This window comes from Ornithorhynchus anatinus, chromosome 10 (assembly GCF_004115215.2).
Source record: "Ornithorhynchus anatinus isolate Pmale09 chromosome 10, mOrnAna1.pri.v4, whole genome shotgun sequence".
In the NCBI taxonomy this organism is placed as follows: domain Eukaryota; kingdom Metazoa; phylum Chordata; class Mammalia; order Monotremata; family Ornithorhynchidae; genus Ornithorhynchus; species Ornithorhynchus anatinus.
Window position 1 is genome coordinate 6,445,170 of NC_041737.1, and position 12,925 is coordinate 6,458,094.

The window sequence follows — 12,925 nt, forward strand, 5'->3', positions numbered from 1 at the left end:
GGAAGGACGGGCCGCCCTCAGCCAACATGGCGGCCCGAGCGTCGGGCGCTGCGTCGCGCGCGGCGGGGGACGCGCGTGCGCGATGCCGTCACGGCGGGCCCCTTCCCCCCCCCCCCTTCCGCCCCCCCCCCCTCCTCCCGAGGCCGGCACTGTGACGTGCGCCGACGTCGGGCCGGGCCGGGTCGGGTCGGGCCGGAGGCCGAACGGCGCAAGGCCTGCTGGGAGGGGGACGGGCCGGACCAGGGAAGACGGACTCCATTTTGCCGCCGCGGCCGCCGCCGCCGTCGCCGCCGCCTCAGGAGCCGAAGCCCCGTCGAGGACCCCAGACCCGCGGCCCGGGGGCCAAGGCCCGAGGCACAGAGGGAGCCATGGCGGCAGACAGCCGGGAGGACAAAGGTGGGAGGCCCGCGGGGCCGGGAACGCCGCCTCGTTCTGCGCTGCGCTGCGCTGCTCTGCGCTGCTCTGCGGGGCCGCCACATTTGCTCCGCCCGCACAGCGGAGGCCTCCTCCTCCTCCTCCTCTTCTTCCTCCTCTTCCTCCTCCTCCTCCTCCACTTTCTGCTCCGCCAGCCCGGGCGGGCCCCGGGGCAAAGGGAAGAAGCAAGGGGGGCAGCCCCACATCGTCCTTTGGCGATTGCTTAAGCGCTCCCTAGGCGCCCGGCGCTGTGCTGAGCGCTGGGGGAGAGACGGGGTCGTCCCACGGGAGGCTCCCAGGCCCGTTTTGCAGATGAGGGCACTGAGGCCCAGAGAAGAACAATAATGATGATGTTGGTATTTGTTGAGCGCTCCCCAGGGGCCGAGCACCGTGCTGAGCGCTGGGGGAGAGACGGGGTCATCGGGTGGTCCCACGTGGGGCTCCCGGTCTTCATCCCCATTTTACAGATGAGGTCACTGAGGCCCCGAGGACAATAATAATAATAATGTTGGTATTTAAGCGCTTACGATGTGCAGAGCACCGTGCTAAGCGCTGGGGGAGATCCGGGGTCATCGGGTGGTCCCACGTGGGGCTCCCGGTCTTCATCCCCATTTTACAGATGAGGTCACTGAGGCCCCGAGAACAATAATAATAATAATAATGTTGGTATTTAAGCGCTTACGATGTGCAGAGCACCGTGCTAAGCGCTGGGGTAGATGCGGGGTCATCGGGTCGTCCCCCGCGGGGCTCCCGGTCTTCATCCCCGTTTTCCAGATGAGGGAACTGAGGCCCAGAGAAGTCAAGTGACTTGCTCAGAGTCACCCAGCTGACAGATGGAGCTGGGATTCGAACCCGTGACCTCCGACTCCCAAGCCCGGGCTCTCGCCGCTGAGCCGCTTCTCTAAAGGGACATCGGGTCGTCCCCCCCGTGAGGCCCACGGTTAATCCCCATTTTACAGATAAGGTCACTGAGCCACAGAGAATAATGATAACATCGGTATTAAGCACTTACTTTGGGCAGAGCCCTGTTCTCAGCGCTGGGGTAGATGCAGGATAATCGGGCCGTCCCACCCGAGGCTCCCGGTCTTCATCCCCATTTTCCGGATGAGATCCCCGAGGCCCAGAGAAGCGAAGTGACCGGTCCCACGGCTGACAAGGGGCAGAGCCGGGATTCGAACCCATGGCCTCGGAGCTGGTCTCCTCCTCGGGGAGCCCAATCCACCCCCCCCCACCCCGAGCTTGCAGCCTCCCCCCCCCGCTGCCCCCCCCCAAATAATAACAAAATGGTGGCGTTTGCGAAGCGCTCACTATGTGCCAAACACTCCGAGCTCTGCGGGGGATTAGACTGTGAGCCCGTCCTTGGGCGGGGACGGCCTCTGTCTGTTGCCGAATCGTCCGTTCCGAGCGCTTAGTACGGTGCCCGGCACGTAGTAAGCGCTCGATGGATCCCGTTGAACGAGTGAACGGACGACGGTCTCCGTCTGGTGCCTCGTCGGCCATTCCAAGCGCTCAGTGCGGTGCCCCGCACAGAGTAAGCGCTCGGTGAATCCGGTTGAATGAATACGAGATGATCGGGTCGGCCCACGTGGGATCCCCGGCCGCATCCCCACGTGGTAGAGAAGCGGCGCGGCGCAGTGGAAGGAGCCCGGGCTGGGGAGTCGGGCGTCACGGGTTCGAATCCCGGCCCGGCCGCTCGTCGGCCGGGTGACTCGGGGCGAGCCACTTCGCTGCCCGGTGCCTCGGTTCCCTCATCTGGGAAACGGGGATGAAGGCCGCGAGCCCCACGGGGGACGACCCGATTCCCCCGCGTCCACCCCGGCGCTCGGAACGGCGCTCGGCACAGAGTGGGCGCTTACCGGATACCGACGTTAATGTTATTATTATCATTAAGATGATGATGATGGTGATGATAGACCGTTCTAAGCACTGGGGTAGATAGAGGGTACCCAGGTTGTCCCAGGTGGGGCTCCCGGGCTTCATCCCCGTTTTCCAGACGAGGTCACCGAGGCACAGAGCGGGCCCGAGGTCACCCAGCTGACAGGCGGCGCCGCCGGGATTCGAACCCACCGCCCGTGACCCCCGGGCGCGGGATCTTTCGGCCCAGCCCCCCTGCCCCTCGGAGACGCAGCCACCCTCCGGGTCCCCGTCCCTCCGGGCCCCGCCCGGCGTCTCTTGGGCCCGTCCGGCGAGGTAGCCGTGGGGCGCCCGCGGCGGGCCGGGCACTGCCCCAAGCGCCCGACGGGGTCGGACCCCTTCCTCGTCCCTCGTGACGATTAGGGTTTCTCGTCGAGCGTGCGCTACGGGCCAAGCCCTGTTCTGAGCGCCGGGATGGAGGGAGGGTCGTCGGGTTGTCCCGCCCGGGGCTCGCCGTCCCCATCCCCGTTTTCCGGATGAGGGAGCCGAGGCCCAGAGGGGTCAGGCGGCCTGCCCGAGGTCACGCAGCGGGGAAGGGACGAAGGGAAGCCGAGAGGGGAGAGCCCGGGCTCCGGAGTCACGGGCCACGGGGTTCGGATCCCGGCTCTGCCGCTCGTCGGCTGTGTGACTGTGGGCGGGTCACGTCACTGGGCCTCAGTTCCCTCATCTGGAAAATGGGGATGAAGACCGTGAGCCCCGCGTGGGACGACCCGATTCCCCCGTGTCTACCCCGGCGCTTGGAACGGCGCGCTGCACGTAGTAAGCGCTTAACAAATACAGAGAAGCAGCGTGGCTCAGTGGAAAGGGCACGGGCTGGGGAGTCAGAGGTCATGGGTTCGAATCCCCGCTCGGCCACCCGTCAGCTGGGGGACTGTGGGCGAGTCGCTTCGCTTCTCGGTGCCTCAGTTCCCTCGTCCGTAAAACGGGGATTAACCGGGAGCCTCACGTGGGACAGCCTGATTACCTTGTATCTCCCCCAGCGCTTAGAACGGTGCTCTGCACATAGTAAGCGCTTAACAGATACCAACGTCGTCATTATTATTAAGTGGCGGAGGCAGGATTAGAACCCACGTCCTCTGACTCCCGGGCCCGGGCCCTTTCCACTAATCCACGCTGCTTCGGGGGCTCTGCTGGCGTCCGGACCGGGGCGTCGGGAGGGACTGCGCTGCTTCCGTTTCCGATGTGTCCATTCCAAGCGCTTAGTACAGTGCTCTGCGCATAGTGAGCGCTCGGTAAATACTATTGAATGAATGAACGAACGCTCCCCCCCCCCCCGAACTCGCGTTTATATCTATAATTCTATTTATTTCTATTGATTCGTGGTTTTCCGTATTGCCGTCCGTCTCCCCCCCCCCAGGGCCGTGAGCCCGTTGTGGGCAGGGATTGTCTCTCTTTATGGCTGTATTGTACTCTCCGATGGCTTAGTACAGTGCTCTGCACACGGTAAGCGCTCAGTAAATACGATTGAAAATGTAGCCGAGGGGATTGTGGTGCGGGGGGAGAATGCGACTGCTTCTGGTCTGCCCGCCCCCGCCCATTCATTCATTCATTCATTCGGGCGTATTTATTGAGCGCCTGTCGTGTGCAGAGCGCTGTACTGAGCGCTTGGAATGTGCAGTTGGGCGACAGAGACAATCCCGGCCCAACAACGGGCTCACGGTCTAAAACGGGGCTCCCGCCCGGAGTTCCGGGCCAGTGCGGTGCCTGGGCACGTGGTGAGCGCCTATGGGCAGGTCCCTTCACTTCCCTGGGCCTCGGTGACCTCGTCTGTAAAACGGGGATGAACTCTGAGCCCCACGCGACACGACCCGGTGACCCTGCATCTCCCCCGGCGCTTAGAACGGTGCCCTGCACATAGTAAGCGCTTAACGGATGCCGACATTACTATCGACGAATGCCGTGACCGTCACGAGGGGGACGGACCGACGGGGCGGGGTCGGCTGCGTTTCCCGTGTCTCGGCCCGGCCGGCCTCCTCCCGATCCCGGCCCTTTTTTTTATTTCCGTTGGTCCGTGTTCAGTGTTCACGGCGTTGGGGGGGACTGGATTAAATTCTGGACGAGATAGGAGATAACCGGGTCGGACGTAATCCCCGTCCCTCGTAGGGCTCCCGGTCCGAGTCGCTGGGAGGGGGATGGAGAAGCAGCGTGGCTCGGTGGAAAGAGCACGGGCTTTGGAGTCGGGGCTCCTGAGTTCGAATCCCGGCCCGGCCACTCGTCGGCTGCGTGGCCGTGGGCGAGTCGCTTCGCTTCCCTGGGCCTCGGTTCCCTCATCCGTCGAATGGGGATGAAGACCGCGAGCCCCGCGTGGGACGACCCGATTCCCCCGCGTCCACCCCGGCGCTCGGAACGGCGCTCGGCACAGAGTGGGCGCTTAACGGATACCGACGTTATTATTGTTCTTGCTGCTTGGTGTCGGTGGGAGAAGGATTTCATCCCCGTTTCCCGGATGGGGTAACCGAGGCGCGGAGACTCGCCCCGGGTCACGGGGCAGACCGGTGGCGGAGCCGGAATCGGATCCCGGGTCCTCCGACTCCCGGGCCCCGCCTTTTCCACCGGGGCCGGGCCGTCTGTGGGCCGCGTGGTAATCGCCGGGGCACTCGAGGGCCCATCCCGTCGTGGGCCTCTCCTGCTCGGCCGTGTGCCGAGCACCGGATTCGACGCAGCGGTAGGGGCGGTTGCGGGGGCCCCCCCCCCCCCCGGGGGGCTCACGAGGCGCGAGGGATCCTCATTAAACGGAAGAGGAAACTGAGCCGCGGGGGAGGTCGGGTGACCTGTCCGCGGGCGGCAGGCGAAGGGCAGGGCCGGGGCTAGGACTCGGGGTCCCCGTCTCCCATTTCCGCGCTCTCGCCGGCCGGCCGCGTCGCGCCCCCCCCCCCACTCCCCCCCCCCGAATCCCTCGGGGGCGTCGATCGAGAGCCGCCTGGCGAAGCCAATCGATGGGTTCCGTATTTACCGGGAGCCTCCCGCGTGCGGAACGGAGGGGCGGCGCGGTTTAGAAGCGGGGCGGCTCAGCGGATGGAGCGTGGGCCTGGGGGTCGACGGGTCCCGGGTTCTGAGTCCGGCTCCGCCCGGTCCGCGGCGACCTGGGGCGAGTCACCGAACTTCCCGGGGCCTCGGTTCCCTCATCTGTAAAACGGGGGCTGACGGCGCGAGCCCCCCCGCGGGGCGGGAGCGGGGTCCGACCCGCTCGATTTGTCTCCACCTCGGGGTTCGGCGCGGGGCGAGTGCTTAAAACCTCCGGCATTATTCTTAGTAAGCGCTCGGGAGAGTACGGTACCAACGGGGTGATCGGGATTCGCTGCCCACGGTGAGGCTCGAGAAGCAGCGTGGCTCAGTGGAGAGAGCCCGGGCTCGGGAGTCGGAGGTCACGGGTTCGCATCCCGGCTCCGCCGCTCGTCGACGGCGGGCGAGGCACTTCGCTTCTCCGTGCCTCGGTTCCCTCCTCCGTAAAACGGGGATTGACCGTGAGCCTCACGTGGGACGACCCGATGACCCCGTATCCCCCCCCCCCCGGCGCTCAGAACGGTGCTCGGCACGTAGTGAGCGCTTAACAGATACCGACCTCGGGCAAGTCGCTGAACTTCTCTGGGCCTCGGTCACCTCCTCTGGAAAACGGGGATGAAGACCGTGAGCCCCGCGTGGGACCCGACTCCCCCGTGTCTCCCCCGGCGCCTAGGACGGTGCTCGGCACGTAGGAGGCGCTTAACGGATACCGACGTTATGACGGTGATCATTAGAGGACTCTATGGAGCGCTTGGGAGAGTACGGTACAGCGGCGGACGACCATGAATGCAGTACAGTCAAGTTGGAAAGCTTACCGGGCGCCCACAGGGAGTTTACGGCGTAGAAGGGGAGACGGGCATTAAAATCCGTTTCGGGTCGGGAAGACGGCGGAGTATAAAGTTGCGTATGTGAGGGCGGAGCGGGCGGGGTGAGGGTCGAAGCGCTTCGGAGCGACGGAGGGGTTGGTCGGGGAGGGCCTCTGGGAGGAGGTGTGATCTGGGGGAGGGCTCCGAGTAATAATAACGTTGGTATTGGTTAAGCGCTTACCGTGGGCCGAGCGCCGTTCTAAGCGCCGGGGTAGACACGGGGGAATCCCCGTTTTCCGCTGAGGCGCCGAGAAGTTAAGCGACTCGCCCGGAGTCACCCGGCCGACAGGTGGCCGAGCCGGCATTCGAACCCATGACCCCTGCCTCCAGAGCCCGTGCTCTTTCCTCTGAGCCACGCTACTTCCCGCTTTCGAAGGTGGGGAGAGCGGTGGGCTGCCTGACGTGGAGGGGGTCAGGAGATATTAAACCCTCGCGGTGCGCCGGGCGACTTCTCTTCGAAAGCCGCCCGTGAGCGCGGCCGGGGGACGGTCATTTGGGGAATGACCGCCGGCCTGTCCGTGAGACCCCGTTCTTCAGTGATCCAGTGGTATTTATTGAGCGCCGTGCTCGGTGCTCGGAACCGCAGAAGGGTAGCCACGATCCGGGCCCCGGGGGATTTTACCCCTGGGGGGAACAACGCTGGTCTCCGTTCGGCGCGGGCCCCGCGCCGCACTAAGCCCCCGGGGTGGATGGTGATCGGTCCCCGCCCCACTCGGGGCTCAGAGGCGAAGCAGGGGACTCAGCAGGATCCCCTTTTATGGGCGAGGAAACTGAGGCCCAGAGAAAGGTCACACTAGTAGAGCCGGCGTCGTCGGGCCCCAGGTCGCCCGATTCCCGACAGTCGGCGGTTTTACTCGGATTATATACGCCCCCGGTGAGACGGAATCTAAGAAAGTGCGACAAACGTCCGCAGGGCGAAACCTGAGCCGGACCCAGAGCGCGCTCTAGTAATTACCCGGATACCGTCACCGGGGTTTCGGAGTACAAAGGTGAAACCTCGGAGGCCCCGGAAGGAGGACGCGGTAGCGCCGCCTCCGAGCGGCATCGGTTAGAGCGGGGGGCCCGGGTTCTAATCCCGGCCCCCCGCCGCGGTCCTGCCGCGTGACCTCGGGCGAGTCACTTGGCTCTTCCGGGCCACGGTTCCCCGGCCCGCGGAACGGGGGCGGAGACCGGGAGCCCCGCGCGGAACGGGGACCGTGTCCGACTCTCGTGTCCGCCCCGGCGCCGGAAACGGTGGCTGGCACCCGGAGGGCCTGACGGACAGCCTGAGCGTCGTTACGGATCGATACGCTCCGTCAGCCCTCGGTGCCGTGCTCTGCACGCAGCGAGCGCTCGGTAGGTACGAGGGATTGAGACCGAGCCCCCTCTGGCACGGGGGCCTCTGCCTCAGATGGCACAGCTCTGCCACGGTCCCGCGAGGGTGGCCAAGTCGGCGCCGTTGCCCCGAGAGTGTGCGGCTCAGCCTCCGGGGAGGAGGGCGGCCGGGGTGGAGCCTTATAACTAAGCGATCGGCCAGCCGAGACCGATCGGGTCCGCTGGGCTTCGCCGCCGGCCCCGTTTTCCCCTACCCGAGGGATCGGGTTCAGACCTGCCCGCGATCCCCCGGCCAACGGTTGCGGTCTCTGATGAGCGGGTACCGTGCGAGCGCCGGGGTGGGTACGGGATCGGCTCGGAGACGGCCCCTGTCCCACCTAGGGCTCGCCGTCTCAATCGTCACTTTGCAGATGAGGCCCGGGGAGGCACGCGGCAGACGAGGGGCGGGGCCGGGGATTCGAAACCGGGTTCCGGTGATGCCCGGGCTCCCTCCGCTCCGCCACGCTGCTTCTCTGTATCGAGGGTGAGCCCTCGGGGTGAGGAGAGCGGGGGGGGGGGGGGGGGGCTCACCGAGGACCGCAGACCCGACCATCCCTCCCCTGTCGGCGTACACGGAAACGCTCCGCTGAAGACGGTACGCCCGTTTTGCGGACCGGCGCGTCCGGAATCGTTCCGAGCGTATATTCCGCCTGCCGGGGGTATTGGAGCGCGTTTTTGTTTTTGAGATGGCGCCCGTCAGATGCCTGCCACGTGCCGGGCACCGTGCCGGGCGCCGGGGTAGATAGAAGCCGTTCGGGTCGCACACGGTCCGCGTCCCACGTGGGGCTCACCGTCTCGATCCCCCTTTCGCGGACGAGGGAACCGAGGCACGGAAAAGTTGAGCGTCTCGCCCGAGGTCACTCGGCAGACGGGCGGCGGAGGTGGGATTAATGGACCGGGTGCTTCTGGTTCCCGGGCCTGGGTTCTAGCCACCAGGCCAGGCTGCCTCATTTGGGAGAGTGCGCGAGAATTCCTCGGCTTGATCCCCGCCCTCGAGGAGCTTAAAATCCGGCCCAGCCGGGGAGACGGCCGTTAAAATAAATGACAGATGGAAGTAGCGGAGGACAAAAATACGTCCCTAAGTGCCGTGGGGGAGGAATGAGTGGCAAAGTGCTTGGGGGAAGGAGGGTAAGGTGGAGAAGAGTGAAGACTCCCGTGATCGGATTCGATGCGGAGAAGCAGCGTGGCTCAGTGGCAGGAGCCCGGGCTTGGGAGTCGGCGGTCATGAGTTCGGATCGCGGCTCTGCCACCCGTCAGCCGGGTGACCGGGGGCGAGTCACTTCGCTTCTCCGGGCCTCAGTTACCTCATCTGGAAAATAACCGTGAGGCTCACGTGGGAGAATCTGATGACCCCCGTATCTCCCCCGGCGCTTGGAACAGTGCTTGGCACGTAGTAAGCGCTCAACAGGTACCGGCATTATCATCATTCGATGGTGAGAACGAGGATTTTTCTCAAACGATTAAGCTTGGCCGGTAGGTTATGGCGGCACGATAGCTGCCCCCCGTTTCGTTTCCCGGAGACTTCTTAATACAGCTCTTAGGACGCGTTGGTTCCATTTTCCGTTCAGTCGTCAGGGCTCTCCTGTGGTTTTTCTGTCGGTAAATTGGAGAAGCGGCGTGGCTCGGTGGAAGGAGCCCGGGCTTCGGAGTCAGCGGTCACGAGTTCGACTCCCGGCTCTGCCACCTGGCAGCTGTGTGACCGTGGGCGAGTCACTTCACTTCTCCGTGCCTCGGTTCCCTCGTCTGAAAATAGGGATTAAAAGTGCGTGAGAACAGTGCTCGGCACCTAGTAAGCGCTTAACAAATACCGACAGCATTGTTAAATATCTTGTTCCTAACTTCTGGCCTGCTTGCTCTTGAGGCCCGTCCCCTCTCGGTCCCCTTCCCGTTCGGCGCCTAACAAATACGGAATGAATGAGACTCTGCCGGGTTCTTGCTGCGTAGGTAAAACTTCTTCTGTCTTCACCTTTCTCCGGGCAATTCACCTTTGTAGGAGTTAATGACGAATCACGGGGCGATGATGAACGGAAGTTCCTGCGTCGAAATGATGATGATGATGACGGCATTTGTTAAGCGCTTACTGTGTGCAGAGCGCGGTTCGAGGCGCTGGGGGAGATACGGGGTAGTCAGGTGGTCCCGCGCGAGGCTCACAGTTAATCCCCATTTGACAGATGAGGCACCTGAGGCACAGAGAAGTGAAGTGACTCGCCCACGGTCACACAGCTGACAACTGTAACGGTTTTCGCTAAGCGCTTTCTATCTGCCAGGCACTGTCCTGAGCGATGGAGTTAGACACAAGATAGTAGGGTTTGGACACGGTCCCCGTCCCCCACGGGGCTCGCTCACCCACGGTCTTAACCCCCATTTTACAGATGAGGGAACTGAGGAGCGAAGCGATCTGCCCAAGGTCACCCAGCGGACGAGTGGCGGAGCCGGCATTAGAACCCAGGTCCCTCTGACTCCCGGGCCCGTGCTCTGTCCGCTAGACCACACCGCTAGAATTCCTGGCTCGACGGGTCCGCCGCCTTCACGGTTTTGTAAACTTCAATCCCGCCTCTCTCGGCTTGCTTCTTTGCCCACCGGACTTTTAATCCGTCCCGGGTATTAATCGGTGGCATCTGTTGAGCACTTACCGTGTGCAGAGCACTGTACCAGTCGCTTGGGAGAGTGACAGAGTCGGTAGGTCCTCTGCCCACGGTGAGCGTGCGGTCTTGAGCACCTGCCTTGGGCAGAGCGCCGGACTGAGTGCTTAACTTTTTTTTGAGGTCGATCGTCCCACTCCCTGATCCAACCTACGGTCCGTCCGTCATTTTATATCATGGCAGAATGGTGTTTGATTTCTTGGTTACTTTCGAGATTGAGATCCATAGATCATTCTCAACAGGAGGCCCCGATAACGACTTGGCGACATCTCGTTTCTCCTCCGTGGGCAGGGAGCATGTATTCCCACTCTGTTGTATTCTTCCAAGTGCTTAGTACGGCGCTCTGCGCAAGTGAGCGCTCAGTAAATCCTTCGGTCGATCGATTTCTGCTGTACTTTCCCGTTTCATCCACGAGCCCTCAATAAACACCATTTCTGCTGGGCTCCGAAGAAGGGCCGTCAGATCCTGAAGCCCGTTATCGAAAAGTATTATGTAGTCGGCCTCGTGAGAGGTTAGCGTTGGAAATTGAAGGAAAGGCAGGTTAGTGACTTGATTTTTACTTTTAGAAAGGTACCTTCCAGGTAAGAAGATGACTCTTCCTATCACTTCTGGACCCCCCCCCCCCCCGGTTGATCAGAGTTAAATCAGTGGTATTTTTTGAGCGCTTTCTTGGGCAGAGCACTGGATTGAGCCCTTGGGAGAGTAGAAAACAAGTTCAACCAGGTGCCCGCAAATGGGTTCTCACTTGGAACGTAACATTCCTCTTTTCCCCTTGCCGTATATAACACTGACTTTTAAGAAGAAACGTTTTTTAAGTATGTCGCTAACAGGAGTGACCGGATTCTCTCAGGAAAGTCGCATTGTGGCATCGTGAGGGGGCTGACCGTTTGGATCCGGGGCCTGGTCTCTCTCGAAGACTCCCCACCTGAGAGACCGGTGGGTTTTTGAATCGGTGCAAAGCACAGGTTTATATATTTCTCAAAGTTGGAGATTAATTGTGATTCCGGAACTCACCCTGTACTCCTTGACGGACGCGCAATGTAGGTGGTGATCGTAAATTCCGCCCGACGCTTCCGTCTAGGTAGTTTTAACATTCCATTCTGAGAGGTGTTTGTTCTTAAGCATCTCGGCGAGGCCGACCGGACTAGCGTTTTCTCCGAAAACAGCGAGCTGGTCCGACTGAGTTGTCCGCACGGGCGGGAGACTCCGCAATGGCGACCGTATAACATTTTCCAAGTATTTTGGAGGGGAAGACACGTCGGCCGCACGAGTGACGCGGAGTTTCTTCGAGCTTCTACGAGCTCTCTCAGCTTGAAAATAATATTGAAAAATATCGGTCCTAAAGAGAGCTTGCTTAGCTGCGGGGCTTCGCACGCTGTAAGCGCTCAGCATTCCAGCGGCGATAAACATAAAAACGGCAGCACTGATGCCTTTCTCCCGTTTCTCTTCTCTTTTGTTTTCAGATGGAGAACTTAATGTCCTGGATGACATTTTGACTGAAGTTCCCGACCAAGATGATGAACTTTATAACCCTGAAAGCGAACAAGATAAAAATGAGAAAAAGGGTATGTCGTAGAAAAGCGGGGGGGGGGGGGGAGGAAAGGGGAACGGCAGAGAGGGAGAGTTGCGACTCGAAGGTCTAGTGGATTGAGCACGGGCCCGGGAGTCGGAAGGACCTGGATTCTAATTGAAGTCCGCTTCACTTCTCTGAGCCTCGGTTCCGTCACCTGTAGAATGGGGATCGAGACTGGGAACCCCAAGTGGGACGGGGACTTTGTCCGTCCGTCCCCCCCCCCCCCCCGATGGGCCTGTATCTCCTCCGGTGCTCAGAACGGCGCCTGGCACCCAGTAAGTGCCTAAAAAATGCCACTGTTATTATTATTATTATTATTATCGTGATCCCTTCCCCCAGTACCCGGGGACCGTCTGGGAATGGCAAGTGAAGCTGTTCTTGCCCTCGGAGGCGGCGGACGTTGGCTCGGGCTCTGCTGCCGGTGAGCGGGGCCGCGGACTCTCCGACGGCGGCCTCGGGTGCCGCCCCCCCGGGGCCCCGGCCGAGCTCTCTGCCCCCGATCGCCTGGCGCCCCAAGCGGGTACCGATCCCCAGCCTGAGATGGGGGGCTTCCGGACTCTCTACCGGGTGGCCAGCTCTTAAAGAACAGAGATGGCTTTCCCGTCCTCCCCGCCACCGCCGGTGGGGTCGGAGAAGGTCTAAAGGATGGTCTCCGAGCGGGCCCGCCCCGGAGCCCGAGGGGTCGCCGAGAGGGCTCGAGGAGAGGGACCCGGTCACCCGGTCCTCGGGTTTCCCTCCACAGAGGTAGCCGTCCCCCTCCCTGTCCTCTCCCCCCCGCCCCGCCTCTTCCGCCGCCCTCCCCAAATCCGAGGGGTCCTTAGGCACGAGACGCAGCGTGGCTTAGCGGAGAGGGCACGGGCTTGGGAGCCAGAGGATGTGGGTTCTAATTCCGCCTCCGCCGCTGTCGGCTGCGTGACCTTGGGCAAGCCACGTAACTTCTCTGTGCCTCGGTCACCTCATCTGTCAGACGGGGATTTAGACCGTGCGCCCCACGTGGGACGATCAGCTCACCTCGTGTAATAATAGTGTTGGTATCCCTTAAGCGCCCCCTATGTGCCGAGCGCCGTTCCGAGCGCCGGGGTAGACGCGGGGGAATCGGGCCGTCCCACGTGGGGCTCGCGGTCTTCATCCCCGTTTGACAGAGGAGGGAACCGAGGCCC

General features: G+C 62.5%; 1 protein-coding gene across 4 annotated transcripts in view; it reads left to right on the top strand.

The window, feature by feature from the left end:
- The first annotated feature begins 214 nt into the window (after positions 1-214).
- Positions 215-12,925, top strand: part of YTHDC1 (YTH domain containing 1) — a 36,288-nt gene continuing 23,577 nt past the window's right edge. For 3 of the 4 annotated variants that reach the window (XM_029073221.2, XM_029073222.2, XM_029073224.2), the window contains exons 1-2: positions 216-396; positions 11,656-11,757. In XM_029073221.2, coding sequence (XP_028929054.1) covers positions 369-396; positions 11,656-11,757 — 130 coding nt within the window. In that variant the 5' untranslated portion in view covers positions 216-368. Of the gene's footprint in view, positions 397-11,655; positions 11,758-12,925 lie in introns of all 4 variants that reach the window. The other variant, XM_039913221.1, reaches the window with a different exon arrangement.